The following is a 14,467-nucleotide window of genomic DNA, read 5'->3' as shown; positions in this document are numbered from 1 at the left end:
TTTTTACTGGCTGTTTGTAAATGCTTGGGTGTTATGTATGTATATAAGAATTTCTCTCTACAATTTCCTCAAAAACAGAATTTCTCTCTAAAATTATTATTTAGTAAAGAGATTAAATTTATCAAAATTCAAAATTTTACTCGGGTTAATTTTTTTTTATTTGCTATATTTCAGTTCTAGTTATAAAAATTGAAACAAGTTTTTTTTGGAGGCTTGATGAATAAAAATTGATTTTTTTTCAGGCTTGATGTTAAAACCCAACTTTTCTAGGTATAAAATAAAAATAAAATATTGTGAAAAAATAATATATCTAAAATAAAAAGTAAACAAAACTTCAATTTTATTTATCGACTTGCCGTTTAAAATCTTCTTCATCAAATAGGTCAGAATGATGAAACCCAAAATGATAGGAACTACTAGGCTGCTCTACAAACTTAGCGTGAAAGCTTGTCAAAGAATTGAAAAGTGCAACAATGCAAATATATCTGGTACTCGTGAGTATTCTTCAACTTCAATAACATCTAAATCATAACCAAAAACATCACCGATGTTGGCATCTTCTCCAATATCAAGTGAGATGTCATTTCCTTAGTCTTCATAATCCTCTACATTGGTCTCTATAGTGGTTGGCTCATTTGAAGGGGTGTTCTCATTTTTGTTTTTGCCCCAGGCCACCATAAAGAAGTCCACATAAATGATAAAGCTCCTACGACCCTACAATATTTCTACATTCAAATTAAAATATTTTCATCAACTAAAAAATATCTAGAAATTTTATTAATTTTATAGCTATTTGGTTTTATTATGAAGCATTTTTTCCTCAAGTAAAGAGTAACCCGTGATAGCAACCCTGACCAAGCATAGTAGACCAAAAGTAGTGACAAAAAAATAAACTTTTGGTTTTCATCACTATGGCCAATAAATAGGAACCAAACCCCTATAGATCATGGTGAAAGACCACAACTTAGGAAGTTTTACCCGATACCCTTCCTCTCATACCTTCACCCCTACATTAGTCATGAAATGCCTATTATACCCTCCTAGATTATCTTTGCAGTTTGCATCTTTTACGGTTTGCGATTTGGGTCGTAATTTTGAAAGAAAAAAAAAGGTTTAACTTAAGTGTTGTATGTAGTTATCACGATCCATCAAGATTCTCTGTTTAACCTTTTGTGTACAATTGGAGGCTTGGCGTCTAAAGAACAATTTTTTAAAACATTTTAAATCCATTTTTTTATAACATTGAATGTCAAATCTAAACCAATCTGTTTAACCTTTTGTGCACAATTGAAGGCTTGGCGTCTAAAGAACAATTTTTTTAAACATTTTAAATCCATTTTTTATAACATTGAATGTCAAATCTAAACCAATATAAGTGAAATGAAGTAAATTATAACATCGATTGATCTAGTAAATGCAGCTTAGTTGATAATTTGTAATTTTCTTCTCGCATAGTTTTATAACACCACATCTTTTTGTGGGTGATGTGAAAGGAAGGAAATGATAGGTTATTTCGCAATAAAGAAAATTATCCAGCTCAGCTTTTTGGAGAATGTTAAACTTCTCTTCTTCTGGTGGTTTAAAGCTAAAGTTGCTATTTTTCATTATAACTTTCATAACTGGTGCCAAAGGCCATTTCTATGTGCGAGTATTAGTTAATTTGTTTTATTTTTGCTGAACAATTGCTGTAATTTTCGGATGTTTTCTGCCGGAAAGATAATCCGCTGTTCGTTTTAATATATCAATTTTGATTTCTTAAAAAAAAAACACCGCATTTTTTGTTTTAAAATAAAATTCAACCTCCTAATATCCATTCATTTATCTTTAGACAGTAAAAACCCTCAGTTACTTCCTATTCTTTAATTTATGTTGCATATTTCCCAAATCTTCATAAGTTTATAATTGATAAAATATCATTTTATTTTTATGTATTTTTTTCCTTTCTTCATGTTTATGTGTATACTCCCAAAATCTTAGGTTAAGTCTAAAACAATTTAACTAAAAAATATTACTATATTTGAAAAATTGATGTATTTAATCTAGAGAAATTCTTACGTGAACTCTCATCCAACATGTCATCCTTACACACATCCAATTAAAACACAACACCTATCTTCTCTCACTCTTCCCATGATTTCCTTTGGGTTTAATTTCTCTCTCCAACAATGGTCAAAGCAAGGAAATTTCTATTTTTTATTCTATTATTATTTTGATGAGATGTTGTGTTTTAATTGGATGGGTGTAAGGATGACTGTTAGGTGAGAGTTCACCTAAGAATTTCTCTTTAATCTATAATCGGAAAAATGGGACAACCGGGTCCACAAAAATAACATAGCGGCGCGTATCATCGTCTTTATCAGTGCAGTAGCAGCACACATCAGAGACCGAAAGTGAACAACGATGAAGCCTCCGATCCCGTTATCAACGACGATGATAGCCATGACCCTAGCAACAGCAACACTATCTCTCTCCATCATCCCCACCTCATCATGGCAAATCCTCACTGCCCACAATTTCACTTCCCAGATCCAACAAAACCCACACATCCTCCTCCTCCTCACTCTCCCCTGGTCCGGCGAATCTCGTTCCCTTATGAACGATATCTCACACGCAATCTCCAACAAACCGCAAGAATTTCAAAATCTTAAACTAATGTTTATGTACATCAATAATGAAAAAACGCTAACGGATTCAATTGGTGTTAGTGTTGATGGAATGGTGAATGTTGTTTATTTTCATCATTCTGTAGGGTATAAATATTCAGGAAGACTTTCGGCGAGAAATGTGTTGAATTCGGTTCATGGCTATGTTAACTTTGCGCCTGAGGAGGTTCCTTTGAAAATGATTGATAGTGCGAAGGATTTCGCGACGTTTGTTGATTCGGCTGATGTGAGTATCGTTCTTGTTGATTTTTGTGGATGGACGCAGAAGTTGTTAGCGAAGAGCAAGAAATTCAATGGAACACATAATAGTACTATTGGTGAGTAGTGTTATTAGTAGCTTATAGCTTATGTGATTGTCACTAACCTCCATCAAATTGATGTTTATCTTACATTTGCTCACGGGCATTATTAATAGCATTTTTGAGCTTATTTTATACCATAATACGGGTTTGTTTGAATTGACTTATTTGATTCAACTTATGAAATTACTTGTGTGATTTGCATAAGTACTTATAAGACTGTTTGAGGGAGTTTATCGAAACAACTTGTGATATTATGACATGTCCATAAGCTGTTTTCAGCATATTTCCATTAGTTTTTAGGATAGCTTTTGAAAACAACTTATAACTAATATGAAAACAGTTTGACTTTATTTTAGAAATGTTTATAAAATAAGATTTATGAATATGTTATGTAATTTGTTTCTAGCTTATTATTTTTATAATCTTCTTTAGATTGCTAATGAACGATAGCTTATGAACAAGCTTATGCAGAACAAACTGTTCCCTTTCCTCTTAGATCACCGTCCACCTGAAATTCATTTTATAGCAAAAATAAATGCTGAGAATGCAAATTGCTTTTTTGATATATAGTATATACAAATGCAGCTTGTTCAAAATAAACTATATACAAATACAGATGTCTTTTTGAATTTAAACACTAATGACATAAATTCTTGTATGATAAGCAATTAGAAATAATTTCTTTATTCAGTATTAATTATTGGGAAAAACCCAAGTCCCACATCGGATAGACAAGACTCTTGAGAAGAGTATATAAAGAGGAGGCAATCCTCACCTTACAAGCCGGTTTTGTGGGGTTGTGTTAGGCCCAACCACCATTTCTAATATGGTATCAGAGCCTCTTCACGATTTTGGGCCACCTGTTGTCAGGTTTCCGTTATCGGGCCACCCGTCATTTATGTTCACGCTTCAGATGTCTAATCCTGAGCGTGAGGGGGTGTGTTAAGAGTCCCACATCGGTTAGGAGTTGGCCTGACAATTTGTTTATAAGTGGGGGCAATCCTCACCTCACAAGCCGGTTTTGTGGGGTTGTGTTAGGCCCAACCACCATTTCTAATATTAATATTTTCTATTTTTTCACTTCTCTATTTACATATGCTCTGCTTCTCTTTTTAAATGCTTACTTGCATGTATATGTTACTTGGAATGTGTTATTGGCTACATTGCTTATCAGAATACGAGTCACCATCTGTGCGTGCACACTTTCCTTGCAGAGCTTCACCATATAATGGGTTTCAGTGGAGAGAATGATAGAATACTGGCGTCAAGGGGCAAGACTAACCAGAAGGTTGCTGGTATTATCTAAGATTGAATTTAAATAATAAATACATAATTTTCTTTCTTTCTGTTTTCATATTCTTTTTTCCTCCATAATCAGAGGGGGGCATGTGCAAGGTTGAGCACAGCACCGATAAAGGGTTTTGTGAAGTTCCTTCGCTTTGGGAATTTAGCTCAGTTAATGATGGCCGTTTGGGGGGCTTCACGGATCAGAACAGTCATAATCTAAACCCCTGTTCATTTGAAGAATTTGAGCGTTTCCACTCTTTCTACGAGAAATTCATGAATGCTGTGAAAGAATTTTTTCTGCCTTCTGAACGTCATAGATTTGGTCTGGTTTCCGATAGGGCGATGCTTTCATCCTTAGGTGTTGCTGATTCTGGTTCATGGTTTGCAGTTCGCTACCTAGCTGGGTGTTCAAGTTGTTCACATATTCTTAAAGAAGAGGATGACTTGAACTATGTTTTGCAGAGGAATAATTATTTTGTCAAAGAGGTGAATAAAACCTTTCTAACTATTCTTCTATATTTTGTGGTGTATGCCAAGATGTCATATTTCATTGCTCCCTTATCCCATCTCCAAGCCCAACTTTGACTGTACTTGTCATGAATCAACTATCCTGAAATCCTTTGTTAAGTAAAGCCATATGAATGATTTTACATTGAAATTCCAATGCTATTGTTGTAGAGTTGTTTATTTATCTGATGTAGATATGCGCGCCAACATGCAAGAATTTTTGCTTCGTTCAATCAAATAATCTCTGTATGAGTTTTACACTGATTTGTTTGTTTTCATTTAGTTGGAAGGCAATGATCACAATCAAGAAGCCACTATTCCAGCAAATAAGCCGTCAGTACTTCTATTTGTTGACAGATCATCCGACTCCTCAGAAACTAGGGGAAAGAGTATGGAAGCTCTTAAAGCTCTTAGAGTATTGGCACAGCATTATCATGTGAATCAAATAGATACAAAGAATAATGGTAATCACAAAAAAGTTTCTATCCGAAATTATCGTGGCACAAAGAGCACACCTGATCTTCTTAAGTCAAATTCGGTGATGAAAGCTCAGAAGATTAAACTAAACAAGAAGATATCTTCCATCACGATTATTAATGAAGGTAAACAAGTTAGTGTGGATAATGTAGCCTCTGATCTACAAGTGAGTTCTTTGAATGAGTTATTGAGTTACATTGTCCAGCAAAAGAAGGATGGAAAACTAAGTTCTCTAGCAAAGGATTTAGGTTTCCAACTTTTATCCGGTGATATTGACATTAGTTCAGCTAATACACAACAACAATTGCATTCAGAAGTTCAGTCAAATCAAATTTCAGCAGAAACTTCTCAAGAAGATCATACAGGTAGTACTGCAATGACAGAAGGCTATCCATATAAATCTGCTGTAGAGCCTGGGAAAAATCCCAAACTGGTCGTGCTATCTTCTCAGCATGAAGTCAAGAAATCTTCTATTGTCACCAGTGAAGAGATAAAAGCAGTGAAATCTGAAGAATCCATCATAGATCACGGACTTCCTAGTGCAAAAATTATTCAATCAGAAATAGATAGTTCCACCGATGGTTCTTCTGATGGAAACAATAATGGAAAACAGGATCATTTTCTTGGTTTTAATGGTTCCTTTTTCTATTCTGATGGTAATTATCAATTGCTTGAAAGGCTCACTGGTACTTCTAGAATTCCGTCTTTGGTCATAGTTGATCCCTTTTGGCAGCAACATTATGTTTACCCTGAAGAGAAAAGTTTCAACTATGCTTCAATGTATGGTTTTCTTTCTGAGTTTCTTAATGGAACCCTGGTTCCATATCAATTGTCAGAACATGTTCTTCAAGGCCAAAGGGAGGCCATGCGTCCTCCATTTGTTAATTTGGATTTTCATGAGGTGGATTCTATACCTCGAATCACATCTCAAGCTTTCTCTGAATTTGTTATTGGTTTCAACCGTTCTAACAAAGAAAACACTTCAAATGCATGGAATAAAGATGTCTTGGTCTTGTTTAGCAATAGTTGGTGTGCATTCTGCCAGAGAATGGAATTGATTGTTCGTGAAGTATATCGGGCCATCAAGGGTCATGTTGATACATTAAAGGGGGGATCTGATAACGGTGAGAATTTGACTGTATGTATGTGTTTGTCTTTCTTTATCATCCTATATTTTACTTGTTTTTTTTTTTTTTTTGAAGAAACCTATATTTTACTTGCTTAATGTTTATCTTATTTATTTTAGCACATTTTTGCTAAAACGTGAGTATTTTTGTGGCTTTGGTTTTAGTAAGTTGTTCAGTGAATTCTATATTGGCAATGGACTTGTCCTGTTTCTCTTATGCACTGCAATTCTGCATTTCACTATCAAAATGGTTTTATCTTGATCTTGAAATGTTGTTTTTTACTTGTAATTTGTGAATGAGTTTGACACTGCACCTCTGATCTTTTCATTAATGACAATGGTTGTTGTCCTATTTGGTGGACTTGATTGATGTTGGATGTTGTTATTTGAATTGTTTTTTTTTTTGAAGAATTTTCTGATTAAATGGTATATACAGTCTCTAATAGTTTGACAACTGATTGCTACATGTCAGAAGATTTTGATTATCTTACGATGAAGATTCCAACAATCTACTTATTGGATTGTACATTGAATGACTGCCATCTGGTACTGAAGTCAGTAGATCAGGTACTTGTGGATTTATACTTTCCAGGCCTCAATGTTCAGTCTTGTTTTTATATTTATTATGGATATGGATTATTGCCACACTTTTTCTAAACAATATTGAGATTGCCAGTGGATTGTAAACATTTGACACTATACTTCCGAGTTGTACCTTTATTGTTGGGCATGGCCAAATGAAGATGATTGATTGTTAATTGTTACTTGTGTGAAAAGATTTTGCTATAACAACGGTATCAACAAAAGCTTTTTCCCACTGTACAGGGTTGATTGCATGAATCAAATGACACTTTAATGTCTCATCATAAAATAATGTCTAGTGAGTACTGAGTAGTGATAAATCATAAAATGACTATGTTTTAGCTATTTTTTTTAGAATATTGGACTAAAATGAATTTTGTGGTTTAAGCCAAAAACAAACAAAGAAGTTGGTCAGGCATGAATTAGGAGGCAAAAGCTATTTTTGAGTCTGGTTGTGTAGCAGTAACTGCTTGTACAACTGTTACTCATTTATGTCATTGTATTTTTATTAAGGGAGAAGTCTGAATATATTAGAAAAGAATTAGGCATAATTTAGTTGCATTGCAAAGACTAGAGGAACTTGAACATTGTTTTAAATTTTATATTCTTGTTATCAATATATATCAGGAAGAAATATGATGAATCTCATCTTCAATTTATTTGAAACATGCATCATAGATCTGAATGCAAGTAGTTGGTTGTTGGGCCTGTAAATTTGAAATTTATGCCGTGAAAAATGTTGATAATAGGCATTTGTTTATGATCTCTGTTAATAATGTTTGGTGTATGTTAAATATGCAGAGGGATGTTTATCCTGCACTGGTTTTATTTCCAGCAGAAAAGAAGGAACCTCTTCTTTATGAAGGAGATGTGGCTGTAGTTGATGTTATGAAGTTTGTAGCAGAACATGGAAATAACTTTAATCATCTTATCAAAGATAAAGGTAAACATTCATGTGATATAGCGTCTTTCTATGCACGTATTAGATTATTAGAAAGCATGTGAATAGTTTTTGTTGGTGTCAAACTTGGATCACAGACTTGTCATTACCACCATCCTTGTTTCCCAACCCTTTTTATTCCTGGTATCCATCCACTTGTGTAGGACTTGACTAGTGGAGTCAGACTCATAGTTTGTGTATCTTCTTTTGACTTATGCTTTTATCAGCAGATTATCCTGTAATTTCTTGTCTACTGTTCTGTCAAACCTAAACATTAATTATTAATCTAAATTCTTTCATGCATGATTCCTGTAGCAGTTCTGTGGCTGTCTGAAACAGTAATCAGGAATCAAAACTTACATGGTACTTTGCAACCTGACGTTCTTGAGGAATCACTTCATACACGGAACAAATATGATGGAGCCCTAGGTCAAGATAAAATACCGAATCAGGTGGTCGAACCTAACATGATAAATTTACCAGTATCAAATGGATGGCAAGAAACATTGCCTCATGTGGTGGTCGGTTCGGTGCTAATTGCCACAGAAAAGCTTTTGGGGGTTGAGCCATTTGGTGGATCCAAGATTCTCATTGTGGCAGCGGATCAAGCAACCGGATTTCAAGGTCTTATCATTAACAAGCATCTAAAATGGACTAACTTGGAAGAAGACTTGGAAAAATTGAAAGAGGCTCCTTTGTCCCTTGGGGGTCCAGTTGTGAAAACTGGAATGCCTCTTTTATCCTTAACCAGAACAGTTTCCGGATATAATTTACCTGAAATCCTACCTGGAATTTACTTCCTTGATTATGTAGTGACAACTAGTATAATCCAGAAGCTGAAATATGCAAAAGAACCAGTTGACAGCTACTGGTTTTTCTTCGGGTACTCAAATTGGGAATGGAATCAGTTGTATCATGAGATGGCAGAAGGAGCGTGGAATTTGAGTGAGGATGGAGCGAGACATTTACAATGGCCTTGACTATCATTTATTCATCATCTTTACTGTACTATTAACATTGTGATTGATCTCATTGTTATTTATAGAAATAGTACGACATGCAAAAATTGTAGAAAGTACCATCCAACATACAGTGTGATTAGAAAAATGCATGCTTTGGCAAGTCAGCCAAATTTTCTTTTGAAATTGTTGCTTAGACCATGTCTATATGTGTTTGCTTGATGTTCCTTTACACTAAGAAGACTTGTTTGAAGAGCAAAGTCGTTGAGTTGTCTTGTCTGCATAAAATTTAACCGTGCATGGCCATATTTAAAGGGAAAATAAAAGGTTAAACCGTGAGGAACTATATGGTTAAGTGTGTGTGTTTGAAAATATTGCATATTAGTTTTTTCTTCTTCGATAAATTATTGTAAATTAGTTTAACAAAGCAATTAACATGTACTAAGATCTCCACTCGAACTCGGTCAGAGGCGGTGTTCAATTCCTTGGGTGGATTTGTGCGTTCATTTCCTCTCTGTTACCACCATTGATACTTGTTAGCATCTAATCAAACTAGAAAAGGAAAAAGTAGCTAGCAATATTGAGATCAGTAAGTTCTATGAAACTATTAACAAGAAACTATAATGACAAAGTTCTAAAAAAATATTAATGGTGGCAGGATATTAAGTTTAATAATCGTAGTGTAAAAAAGTTGTATACAAAACCACATCACCCAGTTATACAAAACCACATCACCCAGTTATACAAAACCCACCTCACCATATCGAAGATAATTTAACTAAAGCTAGTTAACTCACACACGCCTTTTAAATTTGGATGAATGTATTAGATCTAACAATATCAACACTGTCAATTGAGTTAAATTTTGCGCACACTATTAGATAATAAGAAGTGAATCATTATTTTGATCTTTAAATGTATTAGATTAAAATATTCAGAAACTTAAATTTACATAATAACAATTTAAACTAAAAAATATTAATTAATTAATTATTTTTCTTCCAAATTTAGTATCTAAATTTAAAAAATTCTATATTTATGTTTTACTATTACTTCTAAGTTCTAACAAACTTTGTTTAAAGAAATACTCCCTCTGTTCCTAATCATAACCACCTTTTTAGAAAAAAAAACTATTGTGCCTAGATATAAACCCATATGCGAATTACTAAATGCTTTTAAACACAAGCATATTATTCAAAGAAAAAAAAAAACTCAAGCATATTAAAATTATTGAGTAAGAAATATAATTGTTGAAAAGATAAGGAATATAATTGTTTTACTCAAGCATATTAAATTATTGGATGGTTGCATTTTCGAGGATCACAATGATTGTACAGAGCCATAGTCAGATATTTGATGGAGAAGTAACTATCTGACTATGCATTTTACAAGTACAACGGCGTTGACGTAGTTCCATTCCGATTGTACTTTGATTTGATTTGATTTTTGGAAATAAAAAATGCATTCGAGCAACGAAGAATTGACTCCAACGACAGTAGGAATCATAGCAACACCATCAAACATCTTCACACCTTCTTCAACCCAGGTTTGTTTGTTTGTTTCGAATTACGATTCTGTTATATATAATATCCATTCAATTCCGTTACTTGGCTCAGAGCTTTTCAATTCAACACAATATCAATTCTAAATTTTGCTTGATCACAAAAGGCTTCAATTAGGCATGTTTGGATTGACTCAATCATGGTGGCACCATCATTTTGTATTCGGGTTGAAGATTTTCCCTTATTCTATATTTGTTTGAGAATATGAAAAAAAAAAAAAATATGGTTGTGGACTTGTGGGAACAAAGTTTTAATTTTGATTTTCACCCCTTGCTTCTTTGTAGTGGACGGGGATGTTTTTTTTTTGTCTTGCTTAAATGATATGCTAAAGTTGTTGTTTTTGCCCTTAGCTCAAGAATTTAGTTTAGTCCATTTCGCTCTCAACATTGCACTAGAGACTATAGTTAACTACTAATTTAGAGTTTAGAGAAAGGGGTTTTAGCTAGTGAGCATTTGACTAAACAAGGTAATCCGTGTTTATTCAACGAGCTCTTACCTAATGAGACCTTATAGCTTATGCATTAATTGGGGTTTAGCCGGTGTTTTGATGTACATGTTGAAATTATTTGTGTTTTCAGTATTTGATTTCATTATATTAATAGAATCTGAGGGTGGAAGGAGGCTAAGCTCTGCATATACTGTTTCTATGAGCTGCCTCAGCGAGATTATTAAATTAATTGAAAACAACTTATGATTGTAAGCTCTTTCAAATATTATGAGACAAGCCCAAATAAGCTCCTCCAAATGCCCCTTTCAAGTATAGTATGTTAGATAATCTGTGACGTGCTTAATTTTCTGTTAATATATTTGTACCGTAAATTCTGATTGATCAAACCATTGGAAACTATTGGGATGTGGTTTTTCTTGTAAATGTTGAGTTGTGCCCCATAAGGGGTTTGTGATGTATTCATAAAATTAGGAGAATCTAACAGAGCAAAACAGAATAAAGTGTATGCTACCTCGTAGTGCTTAGCTGTTACGGTTTGTTAATTTGTTTGGTCATATATGGTAAATAAGTTACTTCATGAACTGTATTTCTTGCACTATTTTGAACAGTTTGAAAATTTGTATTAGTTGCTGATGTAAGTCGCATTTAGGAGCGATATGTAACTACGGCTACCAAGAATTATGAGACAACATGTTGGGGTTGTGGACTGCGCCTTTTGCTTCCATCTCGTGCACCAGTGTTCAAATGTGGCTGGTGTGGGGCCATAACAGATCAGAGCAAACAGAAATGTGACAAGAATGGCCTTAGATGGAGACTACTCCGTGATCGATGCATTGTTACTATTGTCATCATGTTTATGTTCTTTATAATATGTAAGCCACTGTTGTTCCTAGTTCGTGCTGCTTTTTGCTTTTGTTTGTTGTCTTCCTATTTTACAGGAATTCTTTTTTCACTCCTTTTCAATTTATGCAGTCAAAAGGTTGTCTAGAGTCATAATTTTGGTTAGTACATTCAAATTGAAACTTGATTTTTAAAAGGTTTATCAATGAAGAGATTAGAGACGTCTTCTGCATTTTTTTACACAGTTCTTATATATTTAATTTAATTTAATTTTGTGCAGTTGGCGGGGTGTGGGCAATTTATCCTGTCGTCTATTCTATCAGTCTTTCTGGGATTTTCCACTCTATCATTACGGTAACCTTGGCTGTAGCTACCATTTCCTCTTTCAGCCTTTCAGCTTTTCGTTGTGCTGGCACACCACCAAACTTAGTGTGGGGAAGCTACCCCACTATAGGGAATGGTGACCTTGAAAATTATACCTTCTGTTACTACTGCTCAAGACCCAAGTCACCCAGAACTCATCACTGCCGCTCTTGTGGAAAATGTATACTGAACATGGATCACCACTGCCCATTTGTAAGCTTCCATCACCTTTTAAACATAAATTTCAATTTTCATGGCGTGATACTGTGATCACCACTCTAATTTCGTGTGTGTAAATTATAAATGTTGTTTTAAGTATACAGTGGATGACTATAACAGGTAATGTTGTGTTCTGCTGGTTTTTGGCTGTACTCTTCTGTATTGAATTTGAATAGTTCGAAGGAAGTGAGATATGAAACCCTCTTCTGTTGTCTCTTTGCTTTCTCCTAATTCCAGTTTCTATTTGTTTTCCTCATTCACCAATAATAAAATATACATCCGGAAAACAATATCCTATCTAAATAATGTTTTGAAATTTTATGTGAAAAAAAGAGCTAATGCAAGAAGGATTTACGATTTTCTTTTAATTTTGTGTCTCCTTAGAGAATTTCATTACTCATCTCCCAGGTGATAAGTGTCTCTTGGCTCTTGCTGGTTCATGTTGGAGACAGTGTTATCAATGATGGATTATGGTGGCTGTTAGGACCTGGAGAAACAGTAAAGAGATTGATGCAGTAAAATAGAGAAAATGGATTGAAATACGAGACTGACTATTATTGAACTTTTGGGGAATTTACAGAAGGATCTAACAATCACAACTGGCACAGTGCTAAGCTCCTATGGAGGGATAAATGCTCTCCATTCAACAGATTACAATCTAATTCTTTTGGATGCCTCCTAGATTCTCTCCTTCCACTGTTTAGTCACTTGCCTCAGCCTAACAGAATTAGTCCCTCATAATTGTCTCACCTACTTCCAGTTCATGCTTTCTCACGTGCCTTTGGATACTCCCTTACCCTTCCTCGAGTAGACTTGCCACACCGTGGGTCCATGTGATAGGGTTTGGGCCGCTATCATGAGAGACATATAAACAATGTTGTGTTAACATGAGTATGGCATGAAAATTACACATTTTTTTATTATTATTAACTATTATTCAAAGTTTTATTCATTGCCCATCAACTGTGTTAAATTAAGCTATTGGCAGTTTTGTTCATAGTCCTTAAATTAAACTATTGATAGTCAAGTCATTACAGTGTACAACAAATCTTCAAAATTTCTCTATCTTAACCCTAATCTGGTTATTGTTTGGTAATCCTTTGGCAGATCGGGAACTGTGTTGGCGCAGCTAATCACCGCAGCTTCATTGCATTCCTAATTTCAGGATTGTTCAGCACCATCTATATTTCTATAGTGTCTGTACACGCTGGCTTTCATATGTGGCCGCCATTGACATATTCCATTGGACGCAACATGGGACCACTATTGAAAATCTAGCCTGGAGAATTGTGAAAGAAACTATTTTTGCCTTTATGAGATCTGTGCAACTTCTATCCCCTAGAGGGTTTATTCTCATTTATCTATTTGTTGCAAGTTTTTCAATGATGATAGGGTTGAGTGTTCTTCTATGGCAGCAGCTACGTTTTATTTATGAGGGAGAAACTTACTTGAGTCACCTAAGTTCGCAAGGGCATAATGGAGATGGAATGAAGGATTGCCAAAATCTTGTTAGATTTTTTGGTTTTTCATTTTCGGTAAAACGATATTTGCCCAAGTTCCTAGTTAGTAGTTACTCGGAAGAGACACATAAAGGGAAATACACATGATCTGTGATCAAAGAGTTTCTTATCTTTTTTCTCTATTTCACAATTTTGTATCAAAGTAATTTCTTGAGTATGTATATCTGAAAGATATATCATTAGTCATGTCAATTATTAAATTAGAGAATTGTTCCTTTATATGCACCAAGTCAGATTGAGTTCGGAACATGTATTTTACAGGTCACACGAAGTGAGGTTTTACGTGCATTCCAATAGGAGGATACATGTTTATTTCATCTAAAAGAAATTGATTGAAGAATGCACATTTATAAATCTGAAGCTAGCTTAGTTTCAATAATTTTCTCACTACGTTCAGAGCAGCAGAAGGGCAGTTATAATATAACTTTATAAAATTGGTTGTTAACATTCTAGTTATGGATTCCCTCAAAAAAAAAAAAAAACATTCTAGTTATGGATAAAATTGAGTTTGTTTGAATTTTTAAAATTGGTTTGATTTTGACTATTTTTTTTGTTTGTTTGGAATACTATAATAGGAATATGAAATTTTGTTTATTTGTTGTTTATATTTAGAAATCTAAATTTGTTTTCCTCTAAAAAAAAAAGAAATCTAAATTTGATGGAATTCGAATT

The 14,467-nt window shown here is 34.1% G+C and overlaps 1 protein-coding gene and 1 pseudogene across 5 annotated transcripts; both read left to right on the top strand.

Annotated features, from left to right (window-relative positions):
* Positions 1-2,323: 2,323 nt before the first annotated feature.
* LOC146931370 (uncharacterized) lies at positions 2,324-9,103 on the top strand. Of its 4 annotated transcripts, none has more exons than XM_085702858.1 (7): positions 2,324-2,980; positions 4,180-4,260; positions 4,344-4,738; positions 5,043-6,360; positions 6,838-6,929; positions 7,746-7,887; positions 8,203-9,103. In XM_085702858.1, exons 1-7 carry the CDS (start codon positions 2,401-2,403, stop codon positions 8,862-8,864), a joined length of 3,270 nt encoding a protein of 1,089 aa, XP_085558984.1. In that variant the 5' UTR covers positions 2,324-2,400; the 3' UTR covers positions 8,865-9,103. The 4 variants fall into 4 exon arrangements, with proteins under 4 accessions (XP_085558984.1, XP_085558983.1, XP_085558982.1 ...); XM_085702857.1 differs by having other exon boundaries at positions 8,200-9,103; XM_085702856.1 differs by having other exon boundaries at positions 6,835-6,929.
* A 1,060-nt stretch (positions 9,104-10,163) lies between these two features.
* LOC146931369 (protein S-acyltransferase 11-like) lies at positions 10,164-14,024 on the top strand (annotated as a pseudogene). Its single transcript, XR_015006673.1, has 4 exons — positions 10,164-10,389; positions 11,503-11,725; positions 11,974-12,269; positions 13,383-14,024. The product of XR_015006673.1 is annotated as a protein S-acyltransferase 11-like (transcript).
* Positions 14,025-14,467: the final 443 nt, after the last annotated feature.

This window comes from Medicago sativa, chromosome 4, assembly GCF_051527215.1.
Source record: "Medicago sativa cultivar Bolivia chromosome 4, Bolivia_mono, whole genome shotgun sequence".
Lineage (NCBI taxonomy): Eukaryota > Viridiplantae > Streptophyta > Magnoliopsida > Fabales > Fabaceae > Medicago > Medicago sativa.
This window is presented reverse-complemented; position numbering and strand designations above follow the sequence as displayed.

What these genes read in the sequence shown, in the direction of transcription:
- LOC146931370 (XM_085702855.1), top strand. Translation starts at nt 2,401, where the DNA reads ATGAAGCCTCCGATCCCGTTATCAACGACGATGATAGCCATGACCCTA. An exon ending in ATAATTATTTTGTCAAAGAG is followed by an intron (nt 4,739 to 5,042) that starts GTGAATAAAACC and finishes GTTTTCATTTAG; the next exon opens with TTGGAAGGCAATGATCACAA. An exon ending in TCATCTTATCAAAGATAAAG is followed by an intron (nt 7,888 to 8,199) that starts GTAAACATTCAT and finishes TGATTCCTGTAG; the next exon opens with CAGTTCTGTGGCTGTCTGAA.